The sequence below is a fragment of the Bactrocera dorsalis genome, chromosome 1, assembly GCF_023373825.1.
Source record: "Bactrocera dorsalis isolate Fly_Bdor chromosome 1, ASM2337382v1, whole genome shotgun sequence".
Lineage (NCBI taxonomy): Eukaryota > Metazoa > Arthropoda > Insecta > Diptera > Tephritidae > Bactrocera > Bactrocera dorsalis.
In genome coordinates, this window is record NC_064303.1 from 63,765,007 (window position 1) to 63,792,430 (window position 27,424).

The 27,424-nt window shown below is 37.8% G+C and overlaps 3 protein-coding genes across 3 annotated transcripts; 1 reads left to right on the forward strand and 2 right to left on the reverse strand.

Moving 5' to 3' along the window:
• Positions 1 to 10,252: 10,252 nt before the first annotated feature.
• LOC125775501 (uncharacterized) lies at positions 10,253 to 16,598 on the reverse strand. Its single transcript, XM_049446163.1, has 2 exons — positions 16,491 to 16,598; positions 10,253 to 11,469 (listed from the first exon to the last, which is right to left on the reverse strand). The coding sequence occupies exon 2, from the start codon at positions 11,448 to 11,450 to the stop codon at positions 10,725 to 10,727; it is 726 nt and encodes a 241-aa protein (XP_049302120.1). The 5' UTR covers positions 11,451 to 11,469; positions 16,491 to 16,598; the 3' UTR covers positions 10,253 to 10,724.
• A 1,270-nt stretch (positions 16,599 to 17,868) lies between these two features.
• Positions 17,869 to 25,146, reverse strand: LOC125775392 (uncharacterized). The gene is made up of 2 exons (XM_049445937.1): positions 25,012 to 25,146; positions 17,869 to 19,609 (listed from the first exon to the last, which is right to left on the reverse strand). The coding sequence occupies exon 2, from the start codon at positions 19,603 to 19,605 to the stop codon at positions 18,496 to 18,498; it is 1,110 nt and encodes a 369-aa protein (XP_049301894.1). The 5' UTR covers positions 19,606 to 19,609; positions 25,012 to 25,146; the 3' UTR covers positions 17,869 to 18,495.
• LOC125775570 (DNA-directed RNA polymerases I, II, and III subunit RPABC1-like) lies at positions 19,717 to 24,685 on the forward strand. Its single transcript, XM_049446220.1, has 3 exons — positions 19,717 to 20,325; positions 20,387 to 21,081; positions 21,142 to 24,685. Exon 2 carries the CDS (start codon positions 20,426 to 20,428, stop codon positions 20,939 to 20,941), a length of 516 nt encoding a protein of 171 aa, XP_049302177.1. The 5' UTR covers positions 19,717 to 20,325; positions 20,387 to 20,425; the 3' UTR covers positions 20,942 to 21,081; positions 21,142 to 24,685.
• Positions 25,147 to 27,424: the final 2,278 nt, after the last annotated feature.

The window sequence follows — 27,424 nt, forward strand, 5'->3', positions numbered from 1 at the left end:
GATATCAGCCGTAAGGACTTAAGGAATAATCGAAACAATTTTGTTTGCTGGACAACAGCCGTAAGGACTGGAGGATTAATTTATACTCTTGGCATGCGTTGATACAGAATATACTGGTTTTGTTCACCTATACGTATCTCCTTAAACTAAGCGAGATAGACGTAGAGTTATAAAACTTGATATGGGGGTTCCTTAGTACAAAAGAAAAATTAAAGCCATTAGCACTAAATTAAGATATAGAACTGTAGGTGTGGCCCTGCCCTCTAATAAGTCAAAGTACATATCTCTTAAACCAATAAAGCTACAAAAACCAAGTTTAGCGAGTACAAATATTATAACATTTCCTACCAATAGTCTGAAAATGGACGAAATCGGATGATAGCCCCGCGTACTCCTCATATAACGGTATGTTTAAAACTACTAAAGCGCGAAAAAGCAATTAGTAAATATCCGAAATGGTATAAGGCTTTATGAGAGCCGGGATAAAAATTATACAATGGCCGTGGCACCATCGGGACCAGGCGAAACGGATTTCGAATAAATTTAATAAGTGACATTCTTCTCATATTTCCATGTCTCAGTGCTAAAATAAGCGAAATCGGACTACAACCACTCCTACTTCTCATATAATTCCATAAATTCCATTTGAGCAGTAGCTTTTGTTGACTTTTTAACGGAAATTTCAGTCAATAAGCGGACGCTCTCTTGGACGTACGCGGACACTTTTTTATTACGAAACATCTCCCATGAGCGGACAACTCGCATTGTATTAACGTATAACGTATTAACATTTTTGCCCAAAAAATAAGCTGACATTTGAATTTAAACTGCGCGCGTCGAAGGATTTGGAGAATTATTTTTTTTTTAGGTTGGTAGTACTGTCAGTCACATTTATATCAAATTTCATGCCAAAATATTCATTAGTGTTTGAGATACGTGTCGTTTTGTAAGCTGATGAAAGTGAGTTTTTCGTTTTTCGCGATGTCGAAATTTGTTGAGCAAAGAATTTGCATTAAATTTTGTTAACGGAATCAATTTTCTACTGCGGATACGTTGAGGATGGTGCAAAAAGCCTTTGGTGATGAGGCTATGTCTAAAAAAAATGTTTACAAGTGGTATAGTGAGTTCCAAGGCGGCCGTGAACGTGTCGAAGTCGAATAGCGTCCAGGGCGACCATCAACCTCAACCGACGAAGTTCACGTTCAACAAATCAAAGATTTGGTGTTGAAAAACCATCGAGTAACAATTAGAGACCTTGCTGATGAAGTTGGCATATCGAAAGGCTCAGCCAATACCATTTTGAAGGATGTTTTGGTCCTCAAGTGCGTCAAATCTCGACTGGTACTGAAAAGATTGAATTTTTTGGAAAAAGGCGTCGCCTTGAAGTATGTGAAACGATGCTTTCCGACTACCAGGGTGTCATGAAATGCCCGAAACAACCGATCAAACGAGCGAATATCGTGCCAAAAGAGAGCCGAAACCAAAAAAATCGTGCCAAAGTCGCTCAAAAATCAAGGTAATCTTGACTGTTTTCTTCGATTATAGTGGTGTTGTGCGTTATGAATTCCTTCCAACCGGTCAAACAGTCAACAAGGAATATTATTTGAGCGTTATGCGTCGTTTGCGTAATGCTATCTGCCTAAAAAGGCCGGAATTGTGGAAAGACAAATCTTGGTTTTTACACCACGATACTGCACCATCCCATACTGCCCTCGTAATTCATGATCATTTCGCCAAAAACTCAACCCATATCGTTCCGCAACCACCGTATTCACCTGATCTGGTGCCGTGCGACTTCTGGCTGTTCACCAAGCTCAAAAGACCGCTCCGGGGACACCGTTTTTATACGTTAGAGGAGATTGAAGCCGCGGCGAAGACGGAACTGAAGGCCATCCCGGAAAGTGACTACAACCAGTGGTTCGAAGATTGGAAAATCCGTTGGCATAAGTGCATTGCATCGGGAGGGGATTAATTTGAATGGGATGAAATGGATTTGGAAGAATAAATAAAGAATTTTCAAAATAAATACAATGTCACCTTATTTTTTGGGCACAGTATGTTTATATTGGGTTGTCAAAAAAGTCTTGCGGTATTTTCGCTAGTTGGCGCTGAAAGCGCGTAGTTCTAGTTTTATTCGTCGCATCGGGTCATGCTATACCTTTTTGGAAAGCTCATTTCACGCGCTAACACGTGTTTGATTGATTGTCGTTTCTTTAAAGTTGTTGGTGAGTTATAGCGTCGCAAACATGGAGCAAAATAAAGAGAAAATACGGCATATTTTACAGTACTACTACGATAAAGGCAAAAATGAATCTCAAGCCGCCAATAAAATTTGTGCAGTTTATGTACCCGATACAGTTTCCATTTCCACCACACAACGATGGTTTCAACGTTTTCGTTCTGCTGTAGAGGTGGTCGAAGAAGCGCCACGCTCCGGAAGGCCTGTCGTCGAAAATTGCGATAAAATCGCGGAATTGGTCGAAAGAGACCGGCATAGTAGCAGCCGTAGCATCGGTCAAGTGCTGGGCATGAGTCATCAAAAATTCATTTCAATTTCAATAAAAAAAAATCAATAAAAATACCGCAAAACTTTTTTGACAACCAATATATAAAATTGCATGTGTTCCGATCGTCTGGTTGACATTTCACACCTCAAGGTATTTCCCTGGCTTTGATTCCTGTAATTTGCAAGAGCCGTTCCTTACTTGTTTACAGGGTTTGTCCGGAAAGTAATAGGATTGAGTCGACTTAAAAAAATGTATTGAACCAATCGTTACAGTTCTTAGAGAATTTTCAAAATAGGCAACTTCTCGGCCTCCATAAATGCCTAGGGCCACCGAAGCACACCATTTTTTGCTAAAGAAACATATGGGTAAGCCCGTTAGATCATATCAAGTGTCTCTGTCGCAGATTTACCGAGTTCCACACAAAATTTAATCGCGTACCTCTGCTCTAACGAACGCTGCATTTTCGGCTTGCACTACTCACAGAAACACGTCACGCGAAAATATTTGTCCTGACTCTCCAGGTGCTTGGAGACAAGTGACCAGCCTCTCGTTCCTCAGTTAGGAATGCCTTGTACCGAATCCAGTCGGTGCGCGCACGCTCCGAAGTACAGTCACGGCAGAAGAAAATCAATCCTATTACTTTCCGGACAAACCCTGTATGTTGCGTTTGATGTACTAATGTTGTGCAAAAGATGGCAAAACTTAACTAAAAAAACGCTCTATTATAAAAGTAAACACTGAGGTAAGAATTACAGCTCAGTCCCATTCATAATCTAAACATTTTTTCTGAGGCGCATTGGTTTTGTTTTGGAATCGCTGGATTTGTACGACAGTGCTGGGGCTTGAGCAGACCCAAAGTTTTATCCAATAAATTCAAAATAGTCTGAACACCTGCTTGATAAAAATACTTTTTTATATGTGGATAGGCAGAGTTTCTAATAGCCAATACATGTTTCTGAATTTTATTTCTAATTTTTCTTTTTGATATGTGCACTCCATCTAAGTTTTGTGTCCAGGGACATGGCTAGGTATTTCACAGTATTGTGATGCGGTATTTGCACACTATTTAAGCAGAGAACGTATATCATATTATATATCATATCTCATATACTTGTATGATATACGTTCTCTGCATCTAGTATGTATATGAAATTATTTTGTAATGATTTAGTTTTATTTGATTTTATTTTCTAATTAGCTGTCTAGTAAAATAATTTGTTTAAATGTTCGTGCTATCTTGCAATTCATTCGTACCATTCCAAAGATAATTAATTTTTTGTCCCCCTACCGCTCTTAAAACGTATGACACATCGATCGCTGCGCATTGCAAAAATTTTTTTGTAGATTAATAAAGGTGAACAATTTCCGCGTTGTGTCACATACTTCTCAGTTTTTTTTCATGAAAAATTTCAATTGTTTGACAAAAAATAAGTAAAATATTAATATTTAAACAAATGGGTCTAAAAAAAAATATTTACGATATAGCACAAACATTTCCTTTGACTTCACAAAATTTCATCGATTTATCTCCAGTAGTTTATGAGAAAATAATTTTACAATTTGATTGTGCTCTAAATTATAACCTTCTATAACTTTACCAAGAATAGAATTTTGGCGAAATTCTCGCGGGGTATGCGCCTGATCCCCATCCTAATAAAATGCTAATTTTCAAAACCGGTGATTTTGCGAAATTTTCATGGACCACTTGACATGGTTTGTCCCAGTACCGCTATACCAAATATATAATAGTAGCGGGGTTATCCTCAGATTTCATCCATTTTTACATTACTCAGCAAATTTTGTTGTTGTTACTTAAGCGGTTTAGGAGATATACGCATTAAACTTGTAAAGGGGAGGGGTCACTTTTTCAAAAAAATTTTCCACGTGCCCCTGGCTGCTTCGATCCTCTGTTCAAAATTACAGCTCTCTATTTTAATTTAATGCTTAGTTATGGCACTTTATATGTTTTCGGTTAATGGCGATTTGTGGGAGTGACAGTAATACGATTACGCCCATTTCGAGATATCTCAATTTTTACTCGACGGACAGGAAGACAGTCACCCAGATTTCAACTTTTCTCGTCATCCTCGTCATTTATATATATCTACTCTGTATAACTCTGTATCTATCTCGCTTAGTTTTCGGTGATACGTACAACCGTTAGGTGAACAAACCACTGTGTGCAAGAGTATAAAAATTATAGTTCCATAGTACTAACGATGATTCTGCCAGTGATATTTATGCAATCAAGACAGCTAGGAGGATGATGTCATATGTAGAAGTTCACGAACATAAGTGAGTAAAGTTCTCTGACCGCCATTCACTTGGGACTGTCTTTGCGCTGACAACAGTTTGGCGGCGTCTGTTTTTGTTGTTCTGTCAATTAGTGCGCCACACTCGAGCCTATGCAGGCAAGCAAAAATATAAGCTAAAAACTTCGGCCGAAGTGGTCGCCGCGCATGCAATGTGTCATAGATACCTGAAATCGATGATGTTTGTGTTATTGGCATTTGCGCGGCCGCCATGCCGCTGGTATTATTTTGCTGGCTTTTTTAAATTTGTTTTTGTCTACTTGGCAGCTCATTTGTTTTTGCTCCCATTTGCTGAGCGTCGGTCGACGCATTGCTTACGTCGTTACGCGCTTGTGGCAAGTTCTGTTGCCGTTTATTGCATACGGTTGCAATTGCGTGTTGCCTTAAATATACATAGTCGTAATATATACGCGCGCAAATTATGTAAAATAAGGTCGAATTGAAAAACAAGCTTAAGCTGTTATATCTTCCTTTATTCAAGTGAATCTTAAGACTGACTTTACAATAATTTCGTTCTTAAAATGAAACCTACAATATTCAATATGGTCAAAATAATCGAATATAAACAAAATCATATACATACATACATATGTAATATTTTAATACTTTTCCAATTACATTGACATTTATGTGGCTTAGGCAGTTTTTTAAGTGGACATACAAATAATTCAGTGCATTGACATTTATGTGGCTTAAGTACAAATATTCCTACGTAATTTGATATTACTTTGACTTTTGCTTATAAAAGTAAAAGTAATAACATTTCATGTAGTACTCATAAATTTGAGTTCGGTGACATGAAATTTGAGCTACAATGTTTAAATTTGTTTACATTTCAAGTATCGTTGTTTAATTTTTATGAAGCAACGACACTTGCATTTTCGTTATACACATTTATATGAGTGTCAAGTTAAATCAAGACAACAAATAAATAAATGTTTTATACAGTAATGTTGTTGGGTTTGTTTAAGTATTTTCTTATTATTTCATCTACGTTGGAGTTTTCATTACATATTGTTGTTTGTGGAACTATATATGTAACTCCTCCACCCCTAGACGAAGGATACTCCTGAATTCTTTCTTTATTTCTTTTACAATGATTGCACATTAATATTATTATAAAGAATATTACTATTAATATTACCACTGTTGGTACACCCTATGTTACAATTTTATTTTTGCATTTTATTTCTTCTATTTCTTTTAGATTATGTATCGACGTTAATTTTAATTCTTCTAAAGTTAGAGTGGTATTAAAAGTAATATGTTTAGATTGTGATAATATAATTTTGTCAATAAACATTTTGTAATTATTTGAAATTTTTTGGTTTGCTAATTCTATTGAACAGTTGTTGTATTTTATTACATAATTTTCATTTAATTGTAATGCTTCTAAGCCACAATTATTTTGAATTAAATAATTTTTTGCATTTTTACAATTATGATTTCGTCATTAATATTAATTATTTCTGAGTTAACATTTGTAATTAATTCACATGTCTTATCTATTGTACAGTGTTTTGATATGGTACATTCATTTATGTATTTATTCTTCTTATACTCATAAATCTTATCATTATATTTGAATACATTTGAAATTTCAGCATTTATTTCTTTATTTAAATAAGGGATAGGTATTATAGTTATTACTTGTATATTAAAAAATATTTTTGGTACTTTGATTACAAATATTAATTCTCTTTCTTTTTCAAATATTGCCGTTCTTAAGTATTTAATTTTTTCAATGTTTATATTATAGTAATCTATTTCATTTTTTGTAAGGATATTGGCATCATTTATGCCATTTTGTGCTGTAGTTATATATGTTTGAATATGCTCAATATGATTTTTAATTGAATTTAACATAAGTAATTTTTCTAAATAGGTATTTTGTAGCAAAACATCTTTTATAGTTTTATGCACTCCTCCTATCTGATAAAGAACATTCTTCTGATTCTGATTTATTGTTTCTTTAATAAGCTCTATTGTTGAGTTAAAGTGACTGTTAATTTTTATTTGTTGATTTAATTCTGTTATAACTAGAATTATGTAAGTTAGAATCGACTGTGTTAAGATGGTTGGTTATATCTTCTTGGTCAGTATTATCCATTGTACCAAAAGGATATTTACATGCATTGCCTACTATGTTTATTAGTCCCCTTTTTTGTCTACTTGTAGGTGTTATTGTTTTTAATTTACTTATGAGTGTATCTACTTGATTTATTATATAATTTCTTTGACTTTCACTAAAAATATCTATATTATCTTTCATTGATGCGAGTAAATTCTTTGTTTCTTGAATGTCTACTTTATGTAAAATTAAATCGGATTCTATCGGTATGCTTTGATTATTATTATAAATTTCTATGTATCCGTTAGTTTATGTTATTTTTTTAGTGATTAAATTACCTCTTACTTCTACTAACGATGATGAGATTAATAATAATATCCACATTATTACCTGCAAATTTAAATTAATGATTTATTTTAATATAGATGTTCAATGATTAGTTGACAAATTTGTTAGGTCTTTTTATGTTAGTGGTGTGGATTCCTTGTAAGGGTTTTTTCTTAAACTTTGGTTCCTCTTTATGTCTTACATTTTTATAGTGTTTTATAAATCCCTCTTGTCTAGTTTCCGTATATTCTTCCCTATTACTATTTGCTTTATTTATTTTTGATTGTTTTATTTTACAGAGCCTATCATAAATTATTGCGTGATCTATTATTTTATTTTGTGCTTCTATTGGGGTGCATTTAATTGTACTGTGATTAGTATCATTGTAGTATGTGATAGCTTTAAACATTTGTTGGGTAATTGGTAAATAATGCTCAAGATTTAGAGTCCTAATTTTTTCTGTGATTGTATTATTTAATCTTTCCACATCACTATTGCCAGTGTGACTATTCGGCTTAGTCATGTGGTATTGTATTCCCTCTCTTTTTAAAAAATCTTCAATATTTTGGGCTCTAAATTCATTGTCGAACACCATTTTCTTTACCTTTCCTTTTATGGATAAAAATTGTTGTAATTGACTTACAATGGTTCTGCTATTCTTGTCCGTAAGTGGTAGACATGTAGCATGTTTTGAAAATTTATCTATGAAGACGATAAATGAGTGTTTGCTATTTACGTAGGTATCAACATGAATTATTTCATTAGTAGTTTTGTGTGTTTCAGTAACAAAAAATTTGTTTTTTATAGGATTTCGATCATATTTGCCGCCTGAACATATATCGCAATTATTTATTACCCGATGTATTTATATGAGGATTATATAATTTATTCTTTAATTTTTCGTAAGTGGCTATAATTCCACAGTGATCACTTTCATTTTTGTGAAATAATGCAATTTGTTTTCTTAATTCTTCTTCGTTGTCAACGTCTTTTGCTAAATAAGAACATTTTACAAATTTCACATTAAGATTAGATGCAAATTCTTCTTCAATAATTTTATGTACCTTATAATATTCATGATCGCTAAGATGCGAATATACACCTACTTTTCCTCTACATATTTCCCTTCTAATAGTGTCTCTTATTCCATTTTCTTCAATATCTCTTTCATCAATATAAATTCGTTTGCAATTGAATATAGATTCGACGGCGGTTTGTTTCTCCTTTATTATTATTATTTGTATTTTAAACCTGTTAACAATTGTATCTAATAATGGAATTTCAAATCCTGAATCTTCTTCTTGTGAATGGACAGTTTCTTCTTCTACTGACATGCTGCTACCTTCATCCCCTTGGAACATTTCTATGTGGGAAATAATTTCTTATTCTGCTCAAAAAGTCTGCTATATAATTGTTTTCCCTTTAATGTATTCTATGGAAAAATTATATTCGCCCAAACTCACTAACCATCTTTGAAGTCTTGGACTTATATCCTTTCCGGAATATTTTGTCATTAACCATTTCAATGGTGATGGTCGCATTCCAAATCAAATTGCCTACCAAAGACATAAGGCCTAAAATATTTCACGGCCCATACTATCGCTAAAAGTTCTTTTTCGATAGTAGCGTAATTTGTTTCATGATTATTTAGTGTTCTTGATGCATAAGCAATGGGGTGACCATCTTGAGACAGAACTGCTCCTATTGCGAAATTACTAGCATCAGTTGTAATCCTAAATTGTTTATTAAAATTAGGATATCGTAATATAGGTGAATTTGTAACTATATCCTTTAGTTTTTCAAACGCTGCAATAAATTGTGGGTTGTATATATTTATTGTTTGTCCTTTTTTTAGATATTGCGTCATAGGATGTGCAATTTTTGCATAATCCTTAATAAATTTCCTATAAAATCCTGTCATACCTAAGAATGATTTTATTCTTTTTGTAGTATTAGGTATCTTTAGGTTTTGTATGTATATTTTAACTTTAGCTGGATTTGGCTTAATTCCTTCTAATGTTAAAATGTGGCCCAAAAATTTAGTTTCTTTCTTGAGAAATTCGCATTTGTCCACTTGTATTTTTAGCTTTGCTAGCCTTAAGGCTTCAAATATTTGCTTTAAATTAGTTAAATGCTCTTCTAAAGAAGTGCCAAATACTAAAATATCATCCATATATACGACGCATATTTTATTAATATGTTCTTTAAGGACTCTATTCATCAATCTTTGAAAATTTGATGGAGCATTTTTTAATCCAAATGGCATTCGAATAAATTCGTAATGACCAAATGGTGTTGAGAAGGCAGTTTTTCTTCTGTCTTCCTCTCTAACTGCGATTTGGTGAAAACCTTTGGCTAAATCCAGGGTGGTAAAGTACTGTGATCTACCTAGTTTGTCTAGGAATTTAGGTTTGGAATTGGAAATTTGTCATCCACGGTAAATTCGTTTAATTTTCTGTAGTCGATGACAATTCTATATTTCTTTTTCCCTGAATTGTCTGCTTTTTTCTCTACAATCCATAAGGGACTATTGTAGGGTGAATTGCTTTCTTTAATTATTTTCTGTTGTAGCATTTCTTCAATTTGGCATTTTATCTCTTCTTCATGGATTTGAGGATATCTATAAATTTTGGAGTATAAAGGTTTACAATTTGTTGTTATATTTTCATGCTGTACCTCATTGGTGCATAATAATTTATCTCCTTCTTTAGAGAAAAGGTCTTCGAAGTCATTGAGCAGCCTTAAGGTTGCTTGATGTTCTTCTTTATTCAAATGGGAAAAATTGAATTCATCTTTTAGATAATTTTGTTTAGTATGCTCCAAATTGCAAACATTCTCTATGTATTGGGAATAATTAAATTCTTCGAAATAAATTTTATTATTTTTTAAAATTTCAAGGTAGTTTTCCGCACAATTAATTTTTGCTTGTAAAGGTTTTAAAAAATTTTGGCCTATTATACCTGAAAATTTTGTGTTTGAAAAGTTCAATAGTTTCCACTGAAGGGTGCCAAAGCATCCAAATTCTTTTGGAAATGGTGTGTGAAATTTCTCAAGAGTTTTTGAGATAAAAATAATAGTCGGGACACGTGAAATCACTAAAATTAAAATTCAACCAATTGCCTGCACTTTGGCTCACGATACTGTGAAGAAAAATAAGCGAACGAACGAGATAGCGAAAAATAGAAAAACGCGTGCGGATTCAATTGCGGTCAAATAACAATTCAGTTCTTTATTTTAGCAACTAAATGACTTAGCCTAAATCTTAAAGCTAACGGGAAAAAACAGTTGGAATGGAAGTATACAGGTATGTACAAAAAGAGGTGAGTAGTTCATTTTGTTAACTTATAGTAATAGATTAAGGTAAGTATATATAACATTATTAGGGTAAGTATACAATACTAATTTAATTCAATATTTATAATTTTTTATAATTCATTTCTCTTAATTTTAGTTTTAGGTTTAAATTATATTTTGTCGCTTGACGCAACACCGGCCACCTTGACAGGATCAGATTCCTTCAATATCCAGTGGAAGGACAGCCAGTTTGTGGATGGAGCGCTTAATCGTGCCCGTCTTGGTTGCGACTTCCGCGACTCGCACCTTGCCGTCTTGCCCTTCGACGGCGGCGACGACGCGTCCGAGTACCCACTGCTGTGGCGGCACGTTGTCCTCGTGGACGAGGACGAGATCGCCTGGCTGCAGGTTGCGTTTGGGGTGCAGCCATTTGTTGCGTTCCTGAAGGCCCGTCATGTAGGTTTTGGACCACTGTCGCCAAAACTGTTGCTTGAGACAGCAAACAAGTTGCCATCTCTCGCAGCAACGAATTGGGTCCGTTGGCACTTGTGCTGGTGGCAGCGCTCGCAGAGGGCAACCGATTAAAAGGTGCGCTGGAGTTAGTGCTTCTCCGTCGTTGGGGTCCTGTCCCAACGGTGCTAGGGGACGAGAGTTCAAAATGGCCTCCACTTCGGCCAGTAGTGTTGATAGCTCCTCCGTCGTGAGTAGAGCGTTGCCGAGTGCGCGGACGAGCAGATGCTTGGCGGACTTCACGGCCGCCTCCCATAATCCGCCGAAGTGCGGCGCCCTGGGTGGTATAAAGCCGAAGCTGAATCCTTCTTCGGCTGCGAACCCCATTAGTTCTGGCGCTTGCGCTAGGAACGCCTCCTTCAGCTCGCGCAGCTTGCGGTCGGCGCCGACAAAGTTGGTTGCGTTGTCGCTGAATACTTTCTGTGGCATCCCTCGGCGACCAATGAACCTTTTAAGGGCGAAAATAAATGAATTAGTAGACAGGTCCGAGACTAGTTCTAAATGTACTGCTTTTGAAGTGAAGCAAACGAAAACTGCTATATAAGTCTTTACGGGTGGTCGACCACGTATTTTTAACGTTGTATATATGGGACCACAAAAATCTACGCCACATATCAGAAAGGGTCGTAACGCTCGAAGTCTTTCACCTGGCAAATTTCCCATAATTTGGGTTTGCAACTTCGGCTTGTAATGAAAGCAGTGTGTACAATTTCTTACGGTTCTACTGCAAGCTTCTCTGGCATTAATTAGCCATATGCGTTCTCGCAGAAGCGCAACCAACGCTTTTGCCCCAGCGTGGTGATTTCGAATGTGCAGGAACCGTAAGTAAGTGATAACGAAATGCGAATTTTTATTCAGTAATAATGGGAATTTGGCATCGTATGGGAGAGGTGCATTTAATAGGCGACCTCCTACTCGGATTAATTTGAATGACAGCGACATATCCGAGTACTCATGCAAAAACGGGTTGAGTTTTTGCAAGTTTGCGGATAGCGTCGTGCCTTTCGTCAGTTTTTGGATTTCGCTCGCAAACTCGGAATGTTGAGTCACCTGGACAATTTTCAAGAAACTCAAGTTTAGCTCTTCTGTGGACAAATTTTGTCCCCTGGAGGATTTTGGTGGTCGTCTGATCCATCGTAATATATATGCGACCACACGAAGCAATTTTTTATGAGAAGAGAATTTTTCAATGAGGTCCAATATTGAATTTTTCTCAGCAGTCGAAATTAATGTAAATGTAACTTTCTTCTTCTCTAATGCTTCGTCTTCTGGTGAGAGCTGGAAGTGGTTATTAATTGGCCATAATGCAGGGTCTTCTAGGAGGAACTGTGGACCGCCAAACCATATTGAATTATTCAATTCGTCCACGTTACAACCCCGAGACACTTGATCCGCAGGATTTTGTTTCGTTGGCACATGTCGCCACTCTACATTGTCAGTCAATTCTTGGATTTCGGACACTCTATTTGCGACAAAGGTTTGTAATGAAGATGGATGCGTCTTTACCCAGTGCAATACAATTTCAGAGTCTGTCCAAAATGTAATTTTCTCGAATCGTCGACTCAACATTGGTGCAACTCGTGACCATAATTTGGCAAGAAGATGTGCTGCCGAGAGCTCGAGACGCGGAAGAGATTTGGTCTTCAGCGGAGCCACTCTAGACTTTGCAGTAAGCAGCGTACATTTGACACCACTAGCAGATTGGCTTCGTATGTATATGCAGCATCCGTACGCTCTTATTGAAGCGTCGGAGAAGCCATGGATTTGGCATGTAGCAGTCGACTCTAAGTTTACATACCGAGGAATGCTAATTGACGAGAGCTGCAGTAGGTTGGCTTTGAAATTCTGCCAGCTAGTGTTGAGGCGCAATGGAATCGACTCATCCCAATCTAGTTTTTGAATCCAAAGCTCTTGCAATAAGATTTTTGCTTTGGTAACTAGTGGGGCTAATAATCCAAGAGGATCGAAAAGGCGAGCGGAGACTGACAATATGTTCCGTTTAGTGGCTCGCAGATCATTAAAGTTGGCATCCAAAACAAATCGAAACAAATCCTCTTTCGGCAACCAATGGATTCCTAGTGTTTTAGTAGAATTTTTGTCATTGAAACTTAATGACTTTTCAGTGCAATCACTGTCGAAAAATTTAGGGTGGTTCGAAAACCACTTTGTTAAAGTGAATCCTGCCGAGTTTAATATTTTAATTACTTCACTTCTTATAAGATCTAGAGACTCAAAATTTTCAGATCCTGTTAATAAGTCATCAACATAAAAGTCTCTTTTAATGGCCAATGAACCGAGTGGGTATTTCATTGTATTGGCATCACTGAGCATTTGCAAACACCGTGTTGCGAGAAATGGAGCAGGCGCAGTGCCGTATGTTACGGTGTTAAGACGAAAAATTTGAATTTGCTCAGAAGGATGCTCTCTCCACACAATAAGTTGACAATTTCTGTCTTCTTCGTGCATAATTATTTGGCGGTACATTTTAGTAATGTCCGCTGTTAGTGCATACTTATGTAAGCGAAAACGAAGAAGAGTTGAGTATAACTCTTCTTGGATGGTTGGACCTACCATCAAAAGTTCATTCAACGCTATTTGAGTTGAAGATCGACTCGAAGCATCAAATACAACACGTAATTTGGTTGTTGTGCTCTCGGGCCTTAAAACGCATTGATGCGGAATGAAGTAGTGTGGCTCACTCGGGATCTTATTGTTCGTTGGGCTCATGTGACCCAAGGCTCTATATTCATTCATAAAGTCCAGATACATTTTACGAAGTTCTGGATCTTTTAATGTCCTTCTCTCCAGGGCCTGAAACCGCCGAACTGCGGTTTCATAGGAGTGACCGAGTAACTTACGGTCAGCTTTAAAAGGCATTCTGACTTGAAGCCGTCCTGAAGGCAATACTTGAGTTGTATTTACGAAAAATTTTTCACACTCTTGTTGCTCTGGTGTGAATTTGATGCCATTTGATTCTGAAGGTAATTCTTCTAACGCCCAAAATTTTTGGACCACCGAATTAATTGACGTTAAGTCATCTTCAGATTGGCATAATGTGCTAGTTGCAGAAGGAGGAGGACTTAGATTGCTAGCATATTTGCCAGACACAACCCACCCTAAAAGGGTTTTCTGTAGCGTTGGTTGATTAGGGCCACTTTTAATTTGGCCAACCGCTAACAGATCGAAAAAGGTTTCTGCACCCAATAAGATATCAATCTTTTTTGATTTATGGAATTCTGGATCCGCCAATTTAATATTGCGCGGAATTTTCCAGCCATTAACATTTATGTTATGGTCTGGATGATTAGCCGAAATGCAACGCATTATCCAGAATTCTGCCGAAAATTCGTAATTATTTACCCGCGACTTAACAAACGCGCTTAGTTTTGTCCCCACTTTCGTGTTGGAATTTCCAATTCCTATTATGTTCAACGTTTTGTGTTGGCGACGAATCCGCAACTTTTGTGCCAAGTCCTCCGTCATAAAATTGACTTGGGAGCCTGAGTCCAGTAACGCTCTCGCAGGCAGGTATTCGCCGTAACTGGTCCTCACTTGAATAACAGCTGTCGCCAACATTACCCGATCCGGCATACTCGCTGTATGCATGGCATGTGTGGTTGCTGGTTGCGGATGAGATGCAGCGGGGAAGGAAATCGGGTACTGGTGTAGCAATGTGTGATGCGATCGATTGCATACACGACATCGATCCGCTCTACACTTGGACACAGTATGCCCCTTACGCAAGCAATTTATGCATAAGGGCACCGATTTCACAAACTCAAACCTCTGTTGTACCGGAAGCGCCTTGAAAGTGGAGCAGGCAGTTAACTGATGTTCCTTTGACTTGCATTTTTGACAAGTTGGCTGCTTTGCCTCTGCAGCAACTAAAGCTGATTTAGTCCTATCCATGTGTGGCTGCTTCATGTGGCTCATGCTGGTTGTGGCTCCGGATTTCGTCCTCGAACTAGATGCTCCTTCCGCTGCTAACTGCTGAAACCTTCTATTTAGAGTTGCTTCGCAATCCTTCCATAATGGTAAGTGATCGTAGTCAAGTTGGTCTTCCCACTTGGATCGGGTGGCAGGGTCAACCTTTGTCATAACTATATGTATTATAATGGCGTTTGTTATTTGCTTCTCATCGCCCAGAGATAGCAAAGAGTCATAAACAGCAGACACTTCATCAATCATTGATCGCAATGAAGGCGCGGATGGCTTTGGGATGGTTGGCAGCTCAAAAAGTTTAGATATTGTATTGAAAAATATCAAGCATTTGTTATCATAGACCTTTTTGAGGCTTGCCAACGCTTTCGGATAATTTTCATCCGACATCTGAAACGCTTTAACTGTTCCCAGAGCCTCTCCAGATAGACAATTTACCAAATGGTTAAATTTTTCTATATCTGGGATATTTGGATCATTATGAACCAAGCTCTCAAACAAACTCATAAAATTTTTAAATTCTGAATATTCTCCCTTGAATTTCGGCAAATTCATTTTAGGGAGCCTTGAGCTGTGAGAAGCTACGAAAGATGTTTCGGCAATTGACGTTCGGTTTTTGGCTAAAATATTTTTAATTATTGATTTCGTTTCAACAATTATGTCCTCTAACTCCCCTCGGGCCATGTCGTCTTCATCAATCTCTTCAATTTTAGATTGGCATTTCATTAGCTTTTCGCTATGTGAATTTAATATGTCGAGCCGACATTCCAATTCAATTGGATCTAACGACATGGTTTTTTCTAAAAGGCCCGTCTTTATTCGCAAAATACTATTTTTTGCCACCGTCCTTTGACGCTTTAATGACTTTAAGTCGATTAACTCCTTACTTGGAGAGAGGTTGGCGATAGTTGGCTTTGGCTTGCTCATTTTGCTTGTTTAAATTAAATTTCCGAAAAAAAAAACTACAACGGTTGGCAACAGATATATTAAGAATCGATACCGAAAACGAAAAAAAATATATAAAGCGATTCTCAAATATACGAAAGCCAAACCAATAGCAATAAAGGTTGGCAACAAATATATTTGGAATCGGTTACGAAAACGAGAAAAAATAATATCGATTCCCAAGTATATGAAAGCCAAACCGATGAGTTATGCAAAATGAGCACTAGCACAGTCGAAAATTTAACGCGAAAAAATATTGTCCAAGAATTAAATTTGCGAAGACAAGAGATAATGTGCGAAAAAACTGACCGAATTAAAATTTTAAAATTAGGCGATTTACAAAAAGGTCGCACCTTAATGTAGGCAAATCCGCAATCCCAAAATCCCTTCACATTCACTTCAATATAAGTATAGTATATAATACGTATATGTAAAATATATAATATATGTAGAAAACGATATATATATATATGTGTAAATAGGCGTGTAATGTGAAAAGGGAGAGCCAAAACTGAAAGTGTGCGTTTGCAGTTTTATTATTATTGTTTTTTGTTTGCACCACTTTCAATAATTCGCACTCGTTACCTGGTGCGTCGGCTGTTTGCCGGCGCTTACGTCCCTCTGGCACAGGATACAGCGGCAGCTCATTCCCACGATGACTTAAGCAGCAGCGGATAGACGGCAGCAACGAAGTTATGCCAGCAGCGGAGTAATGGCAGCAGCGGAGCGACGACAGCAGCAACAGATTGACGACAGCAGCAGATTGAAGGCAGCGACGTGATGGCAGCAGCGGAGTTATAACAGCAGCGGAGCGACGACAGCAATAGATTGAAGGCAGCGACGTGATGGCAGCAGTGGAGTTATAACAGCAGCGGAGCGACGACAGCAATAGATTGAAGGCAGCGACGTGATGGCAGCAGCGGATTGAAGCACCAAAAAGTTGCGGATAGCGGTGGAAACGGTTTGTCGTTTTTACCGGCACTTTACCGGCTTTACCGGCTTTACCGGTTTTTTAATTATGCGGCACTTTAAACAGGTTATAAAACTGTTTCCTTTTTTTTTTTTTTTTTTTTAACAGTAACGTATTTATAATATTATTTTTGGTATTTCAAACACTTTTGCGCGTTTATTTGCTCCCACCACTGTTCCGCATATAAAATTCACCTTCCACCTTAGTACCACCTTTTATTTTAATTCTTTCTTCTTCGCTTTGGTGAATTTTTCACTTTACACTAAGCACACACTCCACAATTTTTCTCCTTTTTCTTCTTTTAGGATTTTTATGCTGAGGTAAGTATACGGTAAGTATTTTAGCACTTGATTTAACACTGTATGTATATGTAAATATTTTTTCCACAGATTTCCACTGCACTCATATTATATGTATGTAAATGTATATTTCGTTATTTTTATTATAGGTTCCACTTATTATATTTTTGTATTGGACTGCACGCACTTCAAATATATTTTAACTATATGTATGTACATATATGTACATATATATGTTTTTATAGTTGGATCCTTAATCCTTTTTATAATATTTTTTTTTTTTTTAACTTGCCCCTTCACTTAACCGTGAGAACCGTGAGAACCGAAGATCCGAAAACCGAAAACGACATTTGGCAATTGGTTGCGAAAAAGATATTTTATATTGTATGTAGTTATTTTAATTTTCTAATCACGCTCATGTCCCTGCTCGGGCGCCATGAAATTTCTCAAGAGTTTTTGAGATAAAAATAATAGTCGGGACACGTGAAATCACTAAAATTAAAATTCAACCAATTGCCTGCACTTTGGCTCACGATACTGTGAAGAAAAATAAGCGAACGAACGAGATAGCGAAAAATAGAAAAACGCGTGCGGATTCAATTGCGGTCAAATAACAATTCAGTTCTTTATTTTAGCAACTAAATGACTTAGCCTAAATCTTAAAGCTAACGGGAAAAAACAGTTGGAATGGAAGTGAATAATTCTCGTACGGTCGACGAATCAGTTGCGTGGTCGATGCGTCGATCGTTGAGAATATGAAAAAAATCGGGAAAACAGAATTAGTGAATAAAACCACAAAGTTTGTGTTTCATATAGCATTAAAATGTTTTCAATTTTATTTTATTAATTTTTGATTACCAAAAAAATACTTACATTTATGGTTGTGGTGATGCTTGTTGTGGTGGCCGGTGGAAAAAACGTCTTTGTTCGCTTCGCTCTCTAAACAGAAGTATTTTTAGCTGATTAGCAGGATCGCTTGCTAACCGGGAGTTTCAACGAAACCATTGCCAGTTGAGTGAAAGCTGTTAACCGTTGAGTGAAAGCTATCAACAGCTAACTGGCAATGGTTTGTTATACACTCACTAGGGGTGGTAAAAAGAAATTAGGCGCTGGCCTAAACATACCGGCCCCCTTGCGGTGAGCAACAAAAAATTAAATGTCCATCGACCACCGCAACGATGTACAAATTTATGGTACAATATGAGTACAGATAGTTCGTTTATTCATTTTTTTTTTACAAAAAACAATACTTATTCTAAGTGAGAATTCCAAAAAAACACAATAGAATAAGTTAAAAAAATAAATACTAACATGGCTTAATCTAGTACCGGGCCGTACCCGAGAGCACCCAGCCGAAGATGGAGCCCTGAGCGAGGAACTGCCCAAATGTGTGTGGCATGACCTGTTGGGTCATGATGCGGGAATACACATCCGCGCCGAGCACCAAGCGTATCGGCGATGACTTATAGAAGTTTGGATCCGCCAGCTTGATGTGTGTGTATGGGGCTGCTAGGTCGGAGTCCAATGTGGTGGTCGGGCTGATGCGCATATAGCCGTTTATTGTCCTCACGTGGGTTGAGATGCGGGTATTTGTCCCGTGTCTGCCGCGCAGTACTACAAGGCAGCCGCGTTGACCGCCGATATGCGTCTGCTCCAATTTCAATTCTACTGCTAGGTCGCGCGCAATTAGCGACGTAGGGGCGCATGCGTCTATGAGCGCCCTGATTAGGTGTAGGCGTCCTCCTGCCTCGATCTTCACTACCGCCGTCGGTAAGATGGCTGTCGTTGGCAGCAAGGAATGAGCCACTCTGCCGGCTCGATTTGTTAGCCCGGCCCTGAAGGAGCTAGCCCGGTGCAGCTGGAGAGACCTGGTCTCCAGTCTGGCCGGGTTGTGCGCTTGGCGACGGCGCAGACGGCGTTTGTGTCCGCGACGTTCATGTTGCAGAAGGGGGCGGAAAGTCCGGGTTTCCGTTTCCCCTCGCTGTGATGGGCGGAAAGGCCGTGTTTCCGCTCCGATTTCAAGGAGTTCTCCCTCCTCCGGTTCTGGTTGGAGAGGCCTAGTCTCCGTTCCAGGGTCTGATGCATCAATGGAGAGGGCATCATCGGAACTTACTTGTTCGCTCCATGATTGGATTTGAGACACTGCGGGGCGGCGACGGGTATTTTCGCCGATGTGGAGCATCGTGTGGTGCTTCTCGTTGCAGCGCCGGCACCGTGCGTCGCTGGGGCAGTTCGCTGACCGGTGGTTGACCGCGAGGCAATTTATGCAATACTTCCCGATGAGTGCCTCCCGTAGGCGCTCCTCCGGTGTCTTGGCCCGGAAGGACGAGCAGAGCCGCAATGGATGCTTTCCCTTGCACAGCGTGCAAGAAAGCGGGTACCGGTTCGGGTGTAGCGCCGCGGTCTTCTTTAAGCTTCCATAGCGAGTCATCTTTCTGAAATGAATTTGTTGACGATTTTGTGTTGCTTGGAATATTATCTACAACTGATTGGGTGGCGAGAAAAAGTGCATAAATTATATTATACAGATATTGCATAGTGTGTAGGCGGCCTTACGTGGTGTGAACTGCCTTACATTACCATAGTGTGTAGGCGGCCTCATGTGGTGTGACCTGCCTTACCTTACCATAGTGTTGCAAATAATAATAAAATAAAAACATTTTGCCTTTAGCATCAAATTTATGTCGTTATCGTTTTATTTGTCGTATGTTTTCGACAAAGTGGCCTGGCACCAAAGAAAATGTTAAATACAATTTGGTTAAATAAATATATTCAATTCTTTCTTGTCAATAAAATACTTCTTGCTCAGTAAATTCAAGGGCAATGCATACATGTACTGCGGTAGAAGGAGACTTTCGGTTTGCAATTGTGTTATTTGCTAATAAAAAGTTTATTTGCAATAAAAAGTGACTTTAAAATTCATAAGCATGAGTTGTGCCTCATGGTTTGAAAAAAAAAGTTTTAGATTCATTCTTGTAAAATTTTTAAGGCGAATTAAAAAACTAACGGCATGGCATCACCTTATGTCATGAATGAAATTTTTAAGGCGAATTAAAAACTGACGGCATGGCATCACCTTATGTTATGAATGACATTTTTATTGGTTAAGTGCGCACACGTGCGCAAAGAGATTTGACAGCCGGGTAAAAAGGTAAGTAGGAGACTATAATGAAATTCGCCGATTTATTTAAATATTTTCCTTTTTATTACAGATTTACGGAATAAATTCGATAAAAGCAGTTGTCAAAGGAATGTTTGGTGATAAACCCAGCGAAAAGCGGTCAGCATGTTCCGACCTTATAGTCTTAGTGGCGCATAACGATGATCCAACCGATCAGATGCTTGTTTCCTTTTTTTTTTTTTCGATGAACCAAAAAATTGGCATCAAAACTATCAAAACATATTGCACGCGAATTCAAGAGGAGAATATACATCGTGCGATCGTAGTAGTGCAAGCAGGCATGACACCGTCGGCCAAACAATCTTTGGTTGATATGGCGCCGAAGTATATTCTAAAACAATTTCTTGAATCGGAACTTCTAATCAATATTACAGAACATGAACTGGTTCCTGAACATGTTGTAATGACACCAGAAGAAAAGCAAGAGTTACTGGCACGTTATAAACTGAAAGAGAATATGTTAATGCGGATTCAAGCGGGAGATCCGGTTGCGCGTTACTTGGGTCTCCAACGAGGACAGGTGGTTAAAATTATACGTTCGTCGGAAACAGCCGGTCGTTATATATCTTACCGACTTGTTTGTTAAATAATAGAATAAAAAATCAATTTGATAATGTAAAAAAAAAGAAAACGAATTGCAGCCTCAACAGCAACAACAAATTACAAATTTAGCCTGCCATAATGAACCGCAGCAACGCATCATCTATTGAACCTCCTTCAGAAAAGGTAAGTAAGTGAACATAATGAAATTTGCAGATTTATTAAAGTATTTTCTTTTACTTTCAGACTCGTGAGCATGCTCTTCTTGCAGTGAAACAACTGATCGTTGGTGTCAACAAGATGGATCCGTCCGAACCACCATACAGTGAGGCTGGTTATGGGAAAATCCAGAAGTATCCTCATCCATCAAGAAGCTCGGTTAATCCAGCTGCTGTTGCATTGGTGCCAATCGCTGACTTGGCATGGTGATAACATGCTGGAAGCATCCACCACACGCCATGGCTCAAGGGATGGAAAACTGCACGTAAGGAAGGCAATGCTGAAGGTAAGACACATATCGATGTTAGCTAGATATTGTTGCATTGTCTGGTAGCCGAAAGAGAAACACTGGAACAATCACATATGGCGAGGTGAAAATTCCAACATATAAGTAAATAGTCATTATAAGTGCATTAGAGTGAAATAAAGATTTCTACGCAAAAGTACTGTAAGCTATACATCGTAAAAAATATTCAAATGTTATCGAGACCCAGCAAGTAAGAAAATGTTGCAACACCAGTGTATGAAAACAAAGGACATTATTTATTTAATAGTGTAATAATATATCGATAGTGAACCAATTTCAGTAATGCCCTGCAACAAGTACTCTTAAAAGTATTTAAAAGTGAACAGATATTTTGTTACATTTCTTTTCAAACAATTAACATTTAACACATTAAAAGGGCGCAAAATTAAAGAAGACTATGCAAATGCTGATTGTTAAGTATGTAATTAAAAAAAGAAGATATTTTAACATTCTGTCCACATCCAAACTTTACACGTACATACAGTGCATATGTAATATAGTTTAAGCAAACAATTTTATCAAGACCAAGTATTAAAAGCTAATTTGTGAAAAATTAAAATCTGTTTATTTTTGTATATAAGTGTACAATTAAATAGAACAACATAAATTCGCGTAAAAATGGCAACTTCGACTAGAGTCTAGGGGTTTCTTTTTTGCATATTTATTTAAATATCTTCTTTTCCTTACAGATTTGGTCATCTGTTCCAAATCCCCGCACGCAGCTAACTGCTTTTTCCGCGATATTTTGTTGTGATATGTGACGCAAGTGTTGGTTGGTGTAGCTGCATTAGCACGCCCTGTGACTATCCAGCCGAACACTGTCTCTTGCGCAAGAAGTGATCCCGGCACGTTCTTGCGTATGCCATCAAGCATAATCTGGGGATAGACGTCGCCACCGAGTATGACGTCCACGGGTTCATTGACGAAGAACCTCTTATCCGCCAACGTGAGATCTGGGAAAGCCTGCCGAGTTAGTGCGCTAATATGGCAAGTCGGCAAGTTTCCCGTTAATTTCGGCAAAACCATCATGTTCGTTGTGATCGCTATAAGTGGGTCGATTGGTGACCGCAACTCGACACAACATGCTTCCTTCACTTGCGCAGATACGGTGTTGTTGATGCCTGACACCTGGGCATTTATCCTCTTACCTGGCAAGTTGATTCTGCGCTTCAGCTTTTCTGTGATGAAAGAGCACTCTGACCCGGAGTCGATGAGTGCTCTTGCGGCATAAGTAACGCCGCGGTATTTGATGTTTATTTGCGCGGTTCCTAGTAAGACGCCTTTGTCGCTGTTAGCGAAGCACGACTGTACGACAGTTGGCTTGCCTTCCGATTTGTCAAAGTTGCGTCTCTGTTGAGCTTGCCTGGACGTAGACGGAATCTCGTCCGATGATATAGATGAGCCTCTTTGGCTGCTAGGCTGCACTGTCCCCACATGTAGGAGTGTGTGATGCCTCGCGTGGCACGTGCTGCAGTTGAATGCACTGGTGCATTGCGACACTAAATGCCCAAAGCTGAGGCAATTGATGCAGCGATTGTTGCGCTTAGCGAACTTGATCCTGTCCGCTGGTGCCATGTTAAGAAACATGGGGCAAGATCTTAATTTGTGATCTGCGCTTTTGCACATCAGACAGGTTGATTTCTCAACGCTTACTTGGAAGGCGCCGAGTCTGTTCTGATGGCTATTATTGTGGTACATATATTTATTTGGTGTGGGTGCACTGACAGGCTTTGCAGAATTGGACGATTTCCTGGCACGTTCTATTGCCTCTAAATCACGGTATCTATCCGTGAGGAAGTTGTCCAATTCCTCCCACTTTGAAGTTTTTGTCTTGTTCTTTACAGACTGTTCCCACAGGGCCAATGTTGCCTGTGGCAGTCTCTTGGAACATATGCGGATTATGATTGGGTCCCAGTTCCCAATGTCCACTTTATTGGCTGTCAGGCAGGAGATGCAGCTGTTGATCTCCCGCTGTAACCATTTTATTGAGCTCGAACACTCTTTATCGATTGAGGGCAAGTCGAGCAGTATGTCGACTTGGGTTTCGACGAGAATTCGCTCATTCTCGTACATATCAGTCAATCCCTTCCACGCCATCGCAAAACCGTCATTGGTAAGAGGGCATTTAGACACAATAACCTTCGCCTCCCCTTGTGTCTTTTTGTTGAGGTGGTACAACTTCTCAACTGGTGACAAGCGCTTGCTCTTGATGTACACGGCCGTGAACATATCCCGGAATGTTGGCCATGAAAGGTAGTCCCCTTTGAAAACATCCGTATCGCAAGGCGGAAGGGAGTGGTTATTGTGGTCCTCAACAGATTTTTCTGTGTCTTTGGGGGTTGAGAGGATCTCAGACATATCCTTCATTGCCCCCATGCACCGTATGTAGCACTGACCACCTAGCTTGAATTTTTTTTTAATAAGGGCATAGTCCTTTGAGGACATGTCTCCTTTGCTGTTGAGGTCGTCATGGGCAGCTTTCGCTTTGCACCACATCTCTTTCAGCTCGTCTTGTTGCATCACAAGAGCGTTCTTCGAGATGTCCTTTGATGCAGCACTGAATTCGGACTCGTATTCGACAACGTAGTCCACTAGGCGCATGAAAGCTTCCATAATTTTGACAAAAAGAATTGAAATTTCAAATTTGAATTGATAGAAATATAATAATACTCAAGACTGAGCAGACTTTGGCCTAAAGATAATGGGAATTGCTTTGAAAATAATTCCCCACTATTGTAAATTTTTATTTGCGGCACACCACTGCCAACCAAACACGAAAATAGAAAAATAGAAAATTTTTTTTTTTGAATGTTTCAGCCGATATCGGAATATATCTGGCTGGTCAATAACAAAATTTTAACTATAGTAGCCGATATCGCAGTATATCTGGCTTTGGTACTTTATTTAATATAAATGTGAGTTGCAGCACACCACTGCCAACCAAACAAGAAAATAGGAAAAAGAAAATTTTTTGACTGTTTTAGCCGATATCGCACTATATCTGGCTTGTGTAACTTTGCAGCACACCGTACGTACGCAAGTATATATATGCCACACTGTATATGGATCGCCACCCAAGATACGCCAACGACAATAAATTTTTAAAGGAAAGTGTTTGAAAGTGAAAAAAGTACAGTGTCTCAGTGAAAAAGAAAAACAAAAACAAAAGATTCTTGAACAAATAGAAAAGAAACAAAAACTCAAAAAAATCAATTCCGTAAGTGAAATGTGAAAGAAAAAAATATCACCGCACAAAATCCAAAAATTAAGAAAATCGAAAATTAGTGCTGTGAGTGATATGTGAAAAGTATATTACCGCACAAAATCCGAAAAATTGAAAAAATCGAAAATTAGTGCCGTGAGTGATATGTGAAAAGATATTACCGCACAAAATCCGGTACTTAACCGTGCACTTACGGATTATTTTGTTTTTGTACTTATGCCACTGAAACACTAAAACCACTAGTCACTTTGTCACTTTTATAAACGATTTGTCACCAATAAATACGATCAAAACCAACTATTTTATTTTATTTTTTTCTTTTAAAAAAAACGATTTGTAACCCAGTGATATTAAATCAATCACGTACCTGGTTTGCCTGCGTTGCTGTGAAGTGAAACAAGAATCGGTTTTAAGTCCGTTGGTGTGCAGCGCCTCGCTTGTGTTTGTGCAACAGAGATCGGTGCTTATTGTCCGCTGGTGTACAGTGCCAAAAACTGAGTATGCCTGCGTTGCTGTGAAGTGAAACAAGAATCGGTTTTAAGTCCGTTGGTGTGCAGCGCCTCGCTTGTGGTGCCAAAAACTGAGTATTGATATATTTGTTCTTATCCGGCTCGAAGGACCATGAATAATTCTCGTACGGTCGACGAATCAGTTGCGTGGTCGATGCGTCGATCGTTGAGAATATGAAAAAAATCGGGAAAACAGAATTAGTGAATAAAACCACAAAGTTTGTGTTTCATATAGCATTAAAATGTTTTCAATTTTATTTTATTAATTTTTGATTACCAAAAAAATACTTACATTTATGGTTGTGGTGATGCTTGTTGTGGTGGCCGGTGGAAAAAACGTCTTTGTTCGCTTCGCTCTCTAAACAGAAGTATTTTTAGCTGATTAGCAGGATCGCTTGCTAACCGGGAGTTTCAACGAAACCATTGCCAGTTGAGTGAAAGCTGTTAACCGTTGAGTGAAAGCTATCAACAGCTAACTGGCAATGGTTTGTTATACACTCACTAGGGGTGGTAAAAAGAAATTAGGCGCTGGCCTAAACAGGAAGTATACAGGTATGTACAAAAAGAGGTGAGTAGTTCATTTTGTTAACTTATAGTAATAGATTAAGGTAAGTATATATAACATTATTAGGGTAAGTATACAATACTAATTTAATTCAATATTTATAATTTTTTATAATTCATTTCTCTTAATTTTAGTTTTAGGTTTAAATTATATTTTGTCGCTTGACGCAACAGTGTGGTTACTACACTTTTTATTTGATTTACCCCGTTTAAAGTTTTGTATTTTATAGCATATTTCATTGTTATCTTGGGATAGTTTTCCGGTAATATCCCTTCTTTTAATATGCTTGTAGTTGATCCTGTATCTATAAGGCAACTAATTTTAGTTTTTCCTATCGTTATATTTATTATGGGGAGTTTCGTTCTTGAGGCGTTATTAAAAAATTTACTTCGTTTTCCTCGAGTACACCTATTTCCATTGGTTCAGGTGTTAGTGCGGTATTATTGTTGTTAGTGCTTCTACGCGAAAATCTGGTATTATTGCTACTATTTCCTCTGCCGTAATTTTGTGTAAAATTGTGTGAATACTGTTCATTTTGTCGTGTATTAGTATTTTGTGTGTTTTGATAATTTTGGTTATACATATTGGTATTTGGTTTAATTCGTGTAACTGAGCTGTTCCTATTTGTGTTCTGATTAGTGTGAAAATATTGCGTTTTATTCATAGTAAAATTTTGTTTGCTTAAGTTTTTTCTGTGTGTAATATGTATAGTTCTAGTCTCATCTAAAGCTTTAATTTTAGAATATTTATTTATAATATCGTTAAGCGAGCAATTTTCATTTAAATGTGATCTCATAGGTACATCAATTTTTTCAATTAATAAGCTAACTAAATCTCTGTCTACCCTATCTGGCTTATAAATATAAGGCTTGTCTTCATCAAATAAATATATTTGATTTAACTCAAATTTAGCCTTTTGAAAATAATCGAATAATTCTCTTAAGTTACTTACTTTTATATTTCTGCATTTGTTAAAGATGTCGCCATATATTGTCTTTGGTCTTCCTTGTTGGATTAATTTAGTTTTAATCTCCTGCCATGTTGGGTTGTCGCCTAGTTCTTGAATGTGTCTTCCTGCATCTCCCAGGATTTTTTCGTTAGCTATTATTGTCATCGCCAGGTTTATCAATTGTTGGTTGTTTTGTGGGCACAAATTTATGATGGCTTCCACTGATTTTATAAACGCCATTATATTATGTCCCTCGTCCAAACACCTCAGCTGTCTAAATTGTTGTAACAGTTCTTTCGTGTTTAATAATGATTGAGGTTGCACTTGACTTGCATATTGCAACCTCATTTGATTGATGGCTTCTTCTTGTTGAGTAATCACTCTAGCCATCTGAGCCATTTGTTGCTCTTGCTCTGTTAGTTCTCCTCCGTTTCCCAGATCTCGGTTGACATCAAATCGACTCATCGTTGTTTTTTTTTTTTATTTAAAGGGTTTAATTATTTTAAATTTTAACACCGTAGTTGTTTTTATTTTGTATTTTGGTTTTTTTATTAGAAGATTAACTCCACAGTTATTTAATTAAAGTGCATATATTTTTTATTTATTTTTTTTACACATCGACTTCACTTTAAACTTATTATTATTTTATTCCCTTTCGCGATAGGTAAACTTTTATTGTATTTCTTAAGAAACACAACTCCGTGACTGCGCCAATTATGTAAAATTAGGTCGAATGGAAAAACTAGCTTAAGCTGTT